The 11,472-nt window shown below is 41.9% G+C and overlaps 1 protein-coding gene across 4 annotated transcripts in view; it reads left to right on the forward strand.

Annotated features, from left to right (window-relative positions):
• TAF15 (TATA-box binding protein associated factor 15) overlaps positions 1–9,024 on the forward strand; it is a 34,194-nt gene extending 25,170 nt beyond the window's left edge. The window contains exons 8-16 of one of the 4 annotated variants that reach the window (XM_048824497.2): positions 965–999; positions 1,563–1,595; positions 3,347–3,456; positions 4,259–4,388; positions 6,236–6,340; positions 7,778–7,862; positions 7,954–8,042; positions 8,148–8,250; positions 8,621–9,024. In XM_048824497.2, the coding sequence (XP_048680454.1) occupies positions 965–999; positions 1,563–1,595; positions 3,347–3,456; positions 4,259–4,388; positions 6,236–6,340; positions 7,778–7,862; positions 7,954–8,042; positions 8,148–8,250; positions 8,621–8,660 (730 nt within the window). In that variant the 3' untranslated portion in view covers positions 8,661–9,024. The remainder of the gene's footprint in view (positions 1–964; positions 1,000–1,562; positions 1,596–3,346; positions 3,457–4,258; positions 4,389–6,235; positions 6,341–7,777; positions 7,863–7,953; positions 8,043–8,147; positions 8,251–8,620) is intronic. The other 3 variants (XM_075120753.1, XM_075120754.1, XM_075120755.1) reach the window with 3 other exon arrangements.
• Positions 9,025–11,472: the final 2,448 nt, after the last annotated feature.

An 11,472-nucleotide genomic window follows, 5' to 3' on the forward strand; every position in this document is an offset into this window, starting at 1 on the left:
AAGAGTTCCCACAATGAGAAATGAACTTTCCAGTTTACTGCTGGTAACTGCTGTGGAAAACCTGCACTCCCACACAAGCCGGCAGTCTTGTAAACTTGGAAAGGCTTGGCTGTTAACTTTAAAAATGCTGCTGATCTTTTTCTAAAGGCCTTGAATATTGAGTGTTTTAATCCTTGCACCTGGATTTAGTTGTTAATGTTAAATGTGGGAAATATCAATACCATGAACCACACATTAAATAGAATAAGTGTGGGAGATATCAGGCTTTTACTTCCATTAAATTTGGAATGGGACTTCAAAACAACTAAACTCCCCTCATTCCCTGGCAATCTGTGTGTGTAAGCTATTAACTTGGTCTACATTTTGTGCCACAGGTTTCAGAATGAATTAATTAAAGTTCACGACCTCTGCTATTGAAGCTCATTCTCATACACACACTTTATCATTAATGTCAAATGCTAGTAGTACATTGTTGTACAGATTCCCAGATCCTCACACATCCTACTTCAGAGTGTGCTTAGTAATACTAATTTATCCAAATTTACTTGAATGCATAAGAATAGAGATTAATTAATTTCAGTTCACAAGTAGTAATTAACTATCCATGCAGCTGCTAGATTGGAGTAAAGCCCACTAATTTTTATAAAAAGTATGCCTCAGTTTTAAATCCCAGTTTTAAATAGCATTCGTTTGGCTTGTGAGCTGGAAAAGGGTTTTTTAATTAGTGTATACACCCACCTTTGTTTCAGCAATTCTTTTGGAGATTAGTTTCTGGGATTCGTACCCTAGGAGATTAGCTATCTGAAAGAATAATCTTTGAACACAAATAAATAGTGTGCAAAACATAGAGGTGATGCTTTAGCCAATAGACAATAACTTTTGATCAGATAAGTGTAGATTGAGCCTTAGGCTCAGCACATAGAGACTTGAGGAAGAAATCATTTCTTCAATTTTTCCTCTGCAGTGGTGGTGACCGTGGTGGCTTCAAAAATTTTGGTGGTAAGTGCCAAGTATCCAAAATGTTTCAGTGGAAATTCTGTATAAATCTAAAAGCCACCAATATCTTATTACTATCCAGTAGAAGCATTCTAGCGTTTCTGTTTTTCTGGGGCTGGTGTGTTTGTGTGCTTTAAAAGTCAATCTTTTAACAATAAACTGGATTTCTACTCTGTCAAATTGCATGAAAGAAATTGTGGAGATTTACAACCTTCACCGGATTTTGGGTTTTTTGTTACAAATGCTGCTTTGAAAGGTACTAGTGACAAAATAATTGTGGTAAACTGCTTGGTCGTCTGACAACCAGCATTTGCAAGATAAACACCAGCATAATGCTAATGTGGCAGATGCCATATACTGCAAGCTAAAGAACGTGTTAACATTCTGCAGATGCCTGCTATTGAACATTTTAATCTAAATATTCTCCAGATCTCTGGTTAGTGACTTAGATTTTAGATACATTGCATATGTAGCTTGAATATCTTCTTATCTTATTTAACAAGCTTTTTTAAAAGGCTGTTCTTGCTAAAGTAGCCTTTCTTTCATTTTTTTTACCCATTCTACAGGTCAAAGGGATTATGGACAGAAATCAGATGCTGGTAAGAAAACAAGCATTGTGTGGATTGCAGCTCTTCATCCTTCATAGCATTTGTAACATATGCAAGCACTTTGGAGAATCTTGACCAATTAGAGAACTGATCTGAAAACAACAAGATGACTTTCAATAAAGACAAGTGCAAAGTACTACACTTAGGAAGGAAAAATCAAATGTGCACGTACAAAATGGGGAATAACTGGCTACGGGGTAGTATTGCTAAAAGGGATCTGGGGGTGATAGTGGAACACAAGTTGAACATGAGTTATCAATGTGATGCAGTTGTGAAAAATGCTAATATCATTGTGGAGTATATTAACAGGCGTGCCGAATGTAAGACATGAGGTAATTGTCTCCCTTTATTTGGCACTCATGAGGCTTCAGCTGGAGAATTGTGTCCAGTTCTGGGTGACACTTTAGGAAAGATATGGACAAATTGGGAATAGTCAGTGGAGAGCAATAAAAAGTTTAGGAAATCTGACCTATGAAGAAAGCAGGTCCCCCCAGTTTTTTTAACCTAAGTCTTCAAATATGTTAAGGGACGTTATAAAGAGGATGGTAATCACTTGTTGCTCATGTTCACTGAATGTAGGACAAGAAGTAATGGGCTTAATTTGCAGCAAGGAACATTTTGGTTAGATATTAGGAAAAACTTTTTAACTGTTAGGGTAATTAGGCTTTAGAATGGGCTTCCGAGGGAGGTTGTGGAATCTTCCTCATTGGAGGTTTTTAAGAACAGGTTGGACAAACACCTGTCAGGATGATATAGGTTTACTTGGTCCTGCCTCAGTGCAGGGGGGTTGGACTTGTTGAGTTTTCTAGGTCCCTTGCAACCTTGCATTTCTATGATTTGATGTACTTCAAAATGCATGCCTGGAAAGAGGTGGGGTGGCTGGGATTTTTGTGTGATTCAGATGTAGTTTAACCAGGTGGGCCTTTCTTCTGAGATAGATCAGCTCTGTTAAATACTGGTGCATGTCACTATACAAGCGTATTCTTTTAATGTTTAACGCATTGCTCAGCAAGTAAAAGTCAAGTTTTGTCTAGTGAATTCTGGATCGACTTGAGTCAAGTAACTGATGATGATCTTGTTTTCCTTGAAGATGCTGAATATAGATAATTTTCTGATTTAGATTATTTTGGCAACATTCTTTTCATTTTTATACTTGTTTCACCATAGTCCTTCACTAAAACTTGAAGGACTTTTCAAAAGCTGAATTACTCTTTACAATTGCTATTCACTTTTTGCACTCTGTCTTGGATATGAAAGTAGACTAATCTGTTTCACACTTATTTTTGGTTTCATTTTTCTGATTCTTTTATGCTGATACAGTGCTTTTGTGTCTTCCGTGGTATTTCAGTTAAATTTTATAGGTCTCTTTTTTATTTAAAATCTATGCATTTGGGGCCTACTCTACTTGAATGTCCTAGGTGCAGAGAAAAGTTGTCAGATAGTCAATGTAATCATTCTGTGACGTACTGTAGCATCCTAAGGCTATCTTTCTGTACTTCTGAAGCTGTTGGTGTTAGCGCTAACAGAACGACCTCAGACTTCTCTCCCTTCGTTAATATGAGAGCTCCCAATCCGCCAGGTATCCAAGGAAATGTTGCAGGACCACAGATATGAGTCTAAAATTATGCAGGTTTTCTCTGACCTCAGATGAAGTAACATTTTTAACGGCTGCAGCATGTAACATCTGCTTCTGGCTAATCCGTACAAAAGCATTTGGTAAAAAAACTTACTTTTTTTAATAGATACAGAATCTGACAACTCTGATAACAACACCATCTTTGTGCAAGGACTTGGAGAAGGTGTTTCGACAGATCAAGTGGCTGATTATTTCAAGCAAATAGGTATTATAAAGGTGTGTGTGGTGACAGATCATTCGGAAACCTGTTTCAGAGTAGCAGCCGTGTTAGTCTGTATTCACAAAAAGAAAAGGAAGACTTGTGGCACCTTAGAGACTAACCAATTTATTTGAGCATAAGCTTTCATGAGCTACAGCTCACTTCATCGGATGCTGTAGCTCACGAAAGCTTATGCTCAAATAAATTGGTTAGTCTCTAAGGTGCCACAAGTACTCCTTTTCTTATTAGGAAACCTGTAGATCGAATATGTTGGAAGTGTCTTGAGTAGCAGCATGTTTCCTCCCTTTTATTTCCCAGAAATTGTAGATCTTTCTTTTATCCTACTGGGTCGCAGATGACAGTTTACAGAAAAAGAAATTGCTGGTCCTACCAACTTACTAGCACAGATGTCAGCTGCCGTTTCTCTTTTCTATTCCTAATTCTCTAATCAATTCCCTTACCACATGTCCCTATCAGTAGAAAATCTCAAATGCTCCAACAAGTAATTATGCTCCATGACCCACTCACTCAGGGCTTTTCTTCCTATCCCCAGAAATCCAAATCAGGGCTCCCATTCACTGTACTTGACGTCAACTAATGTCCAAACAAGGCCTGGGGCCACTTCATTTTAAGGTTCATGCTGTGAGCTGGAGGGCAGTCAGTATTCTTCCATCAACCACTTTGTTTCTGTAAGCTAGCCCCCAGGAATCTCCTCTGTGAACACTAATTAATTATAACAGCTCTTACTGTTAACTGGCTCAAGCAGTTTTCTCCATTAACTGAATGTTGAGGAAATACACCTTTTTTTCCCCCCCCCAGACTAACAAAAAGACTGGCAAGCTTATGATAAATCTATATACAGATAAGGATACAGGCAAACCAAAGGGAGAAGCAACAGTATCTTTTGATGACCCTCCTTCTGCTAAAGCAGCCATTGACTGGTTTGATGGTAAGATTGCCTGTTCTTCCTTTTGTGCGTGAAACTTAGCAATCAGTAGAGACTGCATATTAATGTTCACATGTGGACTGCATGCCACTTTTTAAATTCATTTCAAACAGACTCCTGTTTTTTCTCTGATGTACTAGTTGCGACGAAAACCATTATTTATGGGGCTGCATGTCAGTTGTCCCTGTATCCAGTTTAGCTAATGTGAGGGTGGGTTTTTCTGATGTGATTCAAGACCATGCATCTTCATGTGCAGCCCATGAAACTAGAATATCGCAGTAAGCAGGAGAATACAAACTGATGTGTGGTGTGGGAGGTATCATGGTGTTGGTGGCAGTGCCTAGAAACCCCAGACAAGGTTAAGAGCTCATTGTGGTAGACACTCTACAAACACAGTGAAAGAAGTCTTGTGCACTAAAGAACTGACAATCTAAATGGACAAGATGGACAAAGAGCAGGAGGGGAAGCAGAGGCACAGAACAGTGATCTGCCCAAAGCAAGACAGCCTGGAAGATGGAAATGGAACCCAGGTCTCCAGGCTTCCAGTTTTGTTGCCCTGTCCATTAGACCACACTGCCTCCAAAAGTACTTCAAACCAAATTAAATTGAGCCCTATCATGATTCTTTTTGTAACATCTTCCCTTCATTTATGCTCCTATTTTTCCTTCATGTGGATGCTTTCTTTAACATTTATCTGTGAGAACATAAACTTGGGCACTGCAGTAACCAATGTATATAGCTAGTTTGAGCATACAGCGTATGGTGCTAGCTTATTATTCCTTAAACGCTTTATAACGGGTGTTAATTGCATCTTACAATTAAAACCATATATTAGCAAAACAAGTCCTTCAAAATAAGATTTTAAAAAACAATATTTTGCCCCATAGCTAGAAATTATCGCATAGCCAGTTGAAAGCTTGATCAGAAGCTTTGGGCTGTGCCCTGAAGCTCTGAAAACTGTCTGTAATGGAGAGGGGGAGCAGGTTCCAAAAACATGCTTCTGTCAGTCTTGAAGAGTTCCACTGCAGAAAAAAGGACAGTTATACTGCTTTATCGTAACAACAAGTTTAAACAATATTAGTCCCCATTCTAATGGCTTTGTGTTTCCACTGACACTTGGCATACATAGACCTAAGCATCAAAGAGCGAGGGATGTGCTTAGGCTTGGAGTTCATGTAATGGTAAGCAAAAAGAAATTGACTAGCAAATTGTTTTTAATGCCTTATTTTTTGCTACTGTGTTTCAAATTGATTGATCTTAAGGACATTACTATGGTTGCTGTATGATGCACCCTAACAGTAATAGGCCCCATAGTGTCCTGTGATAAAACTTTAACTTTTTATAATACATGCTGCTGGTTGCAACCTTACAATAAACACGTGCCTGTCTTTTTCCCACGTGGGGATATATTGGTTCCATACTATATATTGATATGGAAACTTGCTGTCTGATTGGCAGGATCAAGATTCTTACATATTTAAACTGCCCTGTAATAAGCTATACTGATGTCAAGCATAGCAGGGAAATGTGTTACGTGTTTGCATCATGTGACCTTAATTTAAATTGCAACTTGTAGATCATACTTTGATTTAAATACGCATCTCTTTGTGATAGCATATTATATCAAGAACAGATGTAAATACAAATCTGTATCTCCTTACTGTTTGCCATCTGTGCGTTGATGTGATACGATGCTACAACTCATATTTTCAAAAGCATTTTGATTTACCGGGATGTTTTTTCTCATACTGCTGGTGTTGAATTTAACAATGCAAGTTACGGTCCCTTTGGATCTTGCTGTTCATTATTGAGCTCCTGTGAGTTGTTCCTCTTTCTCTGTCCCCTTTTAGGAAAGGAATTCCATGGCAACGTTATCAAAGTTTCGTTTGCAACCAGGAGGCCTGAATTTCTGAGAGGAGGTGGAGCAGGTGGTGGTGGCAGCGGACGTCGAGGTGGTAGTAAAACTGAGAGGGTCTTTCTTTGTGCATGTTAAATGCTTTAGCTTGTGATCTCTCTCTTTTTTTTTTTTTTAAGTTATTATTAAGAGGACTAACCTTATGGCAGTAATTTGTTAAATACTGAAGTGTGGGCTCTGGAAAGGCATGGTGGAAGAGATTTCTGGCACTTAGGGGGTTAGTAGGGATGGCACCAGCATGTGGGAGTTCAGGAAAACTGAAGTCTGTAGTCCACTCTTCTGGACTGGACTATAACTAGTTCTATATGTTCCCAATGCGGAGATGCTCTCTGGTTCAGTGCTCATTCTGGCTTATAAAGAAATGGTGAAGTAGCAACTTCAAGGCTGGGCGTGTATAATTACACAACACTGCGTTCTCAGCGATTGTCTTAGGATGCATTGTCTGGGATTTGCAAAGGGAGTGCAGGGAGTTGGGCACCCAACTCCTGCTCAAAGTTAATGGAAGATGGGTGCCCAACTCCCATAGCCCTCTTTGAAAATCCCAGACCCTTCGCATAGTACAGCCTTATCAAATGAGTCTGCTGGATATTGATCTTACTACACTTCCTTTAACATGAGGGTTTTACACATTGTGACTCTTGTGAACAAACACTAGTTTTTAGGCCAAGAATTTTAGGTGGCTGATAAACAGATCATTTTTAAGAACTCCATTTTGTGTAAAAGGTCAGGACTCTGATGCCAAAAGCAAGGACAGAATCCTGATGCGTGTATTGGAATAACCCTGGTGTACATGGTCAGGGAGAGCATATATTTAGTTTATTCTGTGACTTGATCTGTTCATGTGTGGTTGGAGTTGGATGTGTATTAGAATTTCAATGAAACTTCAGTAATGCGTGTGACAGAGTTCAAGCTGATTAATTATAAATCTATCAGCTGGTAAAGTACTTGTAGTGCTGAAAAGGGAAGAAGTAGAAAATACATGGAGCGGACTTTTCTGGCCACCAGGTGCTGCTCCTGCACAATATTTCCCCTTCTGCGTGAGCTGAAATAAGCACATTCATACTTGAAGCTCTATAGCTGCCCAAATACATACACTGGGGGAGACTTGAGTCCTACAGTTCAGAGGTTTGACAGATGTTTAAACTCTAATAGAGCGTTTGCAGTACCTTTAAATATTAAATGTTTTCTCTTTTGGCTAATTACATTTTAGCATTTCATAAGAAATTCTAAAGTGCTCAGTTTGTAAATTACACTTTGTTGTTATTTACAGGCTGTCATCCATTTCCAGAGTTCCTAATTCACTGAAACTATAATCTTAGAAGGTGGCTGATTAAATCAACTATCTCTTATTGCTGTACCAAGAAACTGAGTCTGTCACTTGGGGCCTGAAGTCAGTGATAGTCTGCAAATAAATGTCTCGTGTGTAGATTACAGGAGCACTTCCCCTGCTTTATTCTAATTATAATTCTATCCACAGGTTCACGAGGTGGATTTGGAAGAGGTGGAGGCTTCCAGGGTAGAAGTGGGGATCCCAAAAATGGTGATTGGATTTGTCCTAACCCGTAAGTGTTGTTTTAGTTTGGTAGCAGTGTTTCATGTATGTACATTCAGTTGTTGAGAAAACTCCGTCTGAGGAATCTTTGTCTCTTTCAGGAGCTGTGGTAATATGAACTTTGCTCGCAGGAATTCCTGCAATCAGTGCAATGAGCCCAGACCGGAAGATTCACGTCCATCAGGAGGAGGTGTGTAAGAGATCAGCACAAGTGTAATGAGTTGCTTCTGACGGTTTTAGTTACATTTGTGGCCTTTTAACAACATGGTTTTGATCTTGCATTTCTCCCTTGCAGACTTTCGTGGGAGAGGTGGTTTTGGAGGTGAAAGAGGATACAGAGGGCGCGGTAGCAGAGGGGGTGACCGAGGTGGTGGCTATGGTGGTAAAATGGGAGGAAGGTAAGCATTATCTTTGCTACTTTGTCAGTACGTGTGGGATGTAGATTTTAGGAGTGTGGGCTTTTCTTTGACTAATAGAACATGTGATTGGCTGGAACAGTCCGGGGGGAGTCATGGATCATGAAGTAACAGTATTAAGCACATGTATTTTTCGTAGTATAACTGTGTGTTCATAATGTAGATTCCTTTTGCTAAAGGACATACAAACACAGGTCACTAATAATAATTTCTGCTAGGCAGATGTCAGCTATCAGCAGTTGGCAATGCGCACAGTAGAAGGGGAGGGTAAAGAAGGAATTTGCACAAGTTGGTGTGGGGAAGGATGGAGTTTTACTGTGACTCGCTAGACTCTCAGATTTTTTTCTTTCAGAAATGACTTCAGAAATGACCAGCGCAACAGGCCATATTAGAGACCCTTGTGAATGTTCTTTTTGTCTCTTTGATGCAGTCAGTAGTGAAATTGCCGGAGTTTTGCCTGCTGCTTTACCCATGGCCGCTTTTGGATGGCGAATGACATGAAATTGGATTTTTATTTTGGTGGGAGGGACTGGGGAAGTTTTTTTTGTTTGTTTTTTTTTTGGGTTTTTTTTTATTGTTTTTTTTTTTTTTAGCAAGTCCACTGAAATTTCATCTTTAATTTCCAACATTCTCCTGTTTTCTCCCCCTGAGCTCTTCAGCCGGCTATAAGAAGGAACAGAATGAACTGTAAAATATTGCCAATATCGAAAGTGTTTTGTAATACAACAATAAAAGCTGATTGTTTTATTTGTGAAATCTTACATTGTTTTTCCAATTACTTCGTAACTTTAAGCCCCATCCTTTCTCTCCACATTCCCTGTCTTTTTGTGGTGCAACCTGTGTAACAAATAAGGGTCTTGCTTACAAATGACATTACGCTTTATGTTCCTAGCTCCATGAAGTGCTCTTAGAACCTCTTTGGTTTAGTCCAGAGGTGGGCAAATTTTTTGGCCTAAGGGCCACATCTGGATATGGAAATTGTATGGCAGGCCATGAATGCTCACGAAATTGGGGGTTGGGGTGCGGAAGGGGGTGAGGGCTCTGGCTGGGGGTGTGGGCTCTGGGGGGGGGCCAGAAATGAGGAGTTCAAGGTGTAGGAGAGGGTTCCAGGCTGGGGCAGGGGATTGGGGTGAGGGAGGTGAGGGCTCTGGGGTGGGGCTAGGGATGAGGGGCTGGGGGTACAGGAGGGTGCTCTGGACTGGGACCGAAGGGTTTGGCCGGTTGGAGGGGGATCAGGGATGGGGCAGGGGGTTGGGGTGCAGGAGGGGGTCAGGGGTGCAGGCTCCAGGTGGCGCTTACCTCAATCAGCTCCCAGAAGCAGCAGCATGTCTCCCGTCTGGCTCCTAGGCAGAGGCGCGGCCAGGCAGCTCTGTGCTTTGCCCTATCCTCAGGTGCTGCCCCTGCAGCTCCCGTTGGCCGTGGTTCCTGGCCAATGGGAGCTGTGGGGGCGGTGTGTGGAGCCCCTTGGCTGCTCCTACACATAGGAGCCGGAGTGGGGACATGCCACTGCTTCTGGGAGCCACGCGGAGTGGGGCAAGCCCCCAACCCTGCTCCCCGGCTGTAGCTCGAGGGCCAGATTAAAACATCTGGAGGGCCGGATGCGGCCCCCGGGCCGTAGTTTGCCCTCCCCTGGTTTAGTCCTGGAGAAGCTACTTGCCATCCATGTCTTTGGCCCCAGAGCTAGCAGCATAGCTCAGTGGCAGATCCACAACTCCTCTACTTTGCACTTTCCTTCCCTCCTTGCTGAGCAGAAGCTCAAGTCCGCACTCACCTGGGAGCATCTACTACTCTTCGGAATTCACTGCGGTCCCTCTGGGAAACCGTAAGGTGCCAGTGTGTCCCCATGCTGTTTGGGACTTGATCAAACTAAGGGAATGTTAAGTCAAAAGCTGGGACAGGATGGCTCAAAAGAGAAGTAAATAGCTACGTACCGCTTCACCTCTGAGTCACTGCTGTTGAAACCAATGCGGTGGTGAACAAAAGTAAAGAGGCAGATATTCCATAGCCTCTTTAAGGATGAGTTGGGCTCTCAGCCCACCTAGTAGAGGGGTAACCCAGATAATTCAAGCCACAGCGGGCACTCAGCAGGGAAGCCAACGTTTGAAGGAGCAAGGGAGAAAGCCTCCTAAAGGTGGTCCCTCCAAATCAAGGCTGCAGCGGATTGGTGGGTTGCTGAGAGAGTCTTGCACTGCTGCTTTGTGAATAACATTCCTGATCTTTAGTGCTCATCTTACACCAGCATTACATCCAGCATCCTAAAGTAAAGGTAGGACAGCTGATAGTCTAAGGCCTCCTGCAGGGCAAAATATTATCACTGTGGGCTATGAGGGCCAGTTTTGATCCTAATAACTGGATGGGTGGCTGATCCGTGTCTGTAGTCAGTTTGCCTTGTTCAATTCTGCATGGACTTGGGAAAAACAACAAAAGGCTTTTAGTTAGTTTAGTAAACGCTGACATATGGCATTGTGCACATTCTGTGTTTGTAATCTTAGGATAACCTCCCAGTAACAGTAGAATATTGACAGGATCAGCCTCCTCGTCTTGTAGATCAATTGGGTATGATGCAGTTTTGCTGTGTGAGGATCCTCGAGGCATCATCTCAAAAACAGACCTCTTGTCAATTCTGCATGGGCACTAAAGATACCACGACTCTTAGATCTAACCGATGCCTTTCAGTGTCCGTTTTTAGAGCAGAATGGTTGCTGGACATTTTCTATGTCCCCAAGGGATGTGTCCCCGAGCCTCTGTTTGCCAGAAGGTAGGAATGGGTGACAGGGGATGGATCACTTGATGATGACCTGTTCTGTTCATTCCCTCTGGGGCACCTGGCACTGGCCACTGCCAGAAGACAGGCTTCAGAGTAGCAGCCGTGTTGGTCTGTATCCGCAAAAAGAACAGGAGGACTTGTGGCATTTCGAGACTAACAAATGTATTAGAGCATAAGTTTTCGTGGGCTACAGCCCACTTGATCGGATGCATGGAATGGAACATATATATTGTGGAGGGGGAGGTAACGTAAAACTAAATGAGCGCTTCCCATTTTCACCCCTTTAGGTGTTACGTATTTCCCCTGAACCACATCAAGACTGGAGCCGGTGAGCACCAATCTGCTTTGGTGTTTCTGTGCAGGCGGCGTTGCCATGTTAGTCAAACAGACGTTTGCTCTATGGCTTCTTGTAGATTGTAGATGTACTTTTTTGGTTT

This window comes from Caretta caretta, chromosome 17 (assembly GCF_965140235.1).
Source record: "Caretta caretta isolate rCarCar2 chromosome 17, rCarCar1.hap1, whole genome shotgun sequence".
NCBI classification, from domain to species: Eukaryota; Metazoa; Chordata; order Testudines; family Cheloniidae; genus Caretta; species Caretta caretta.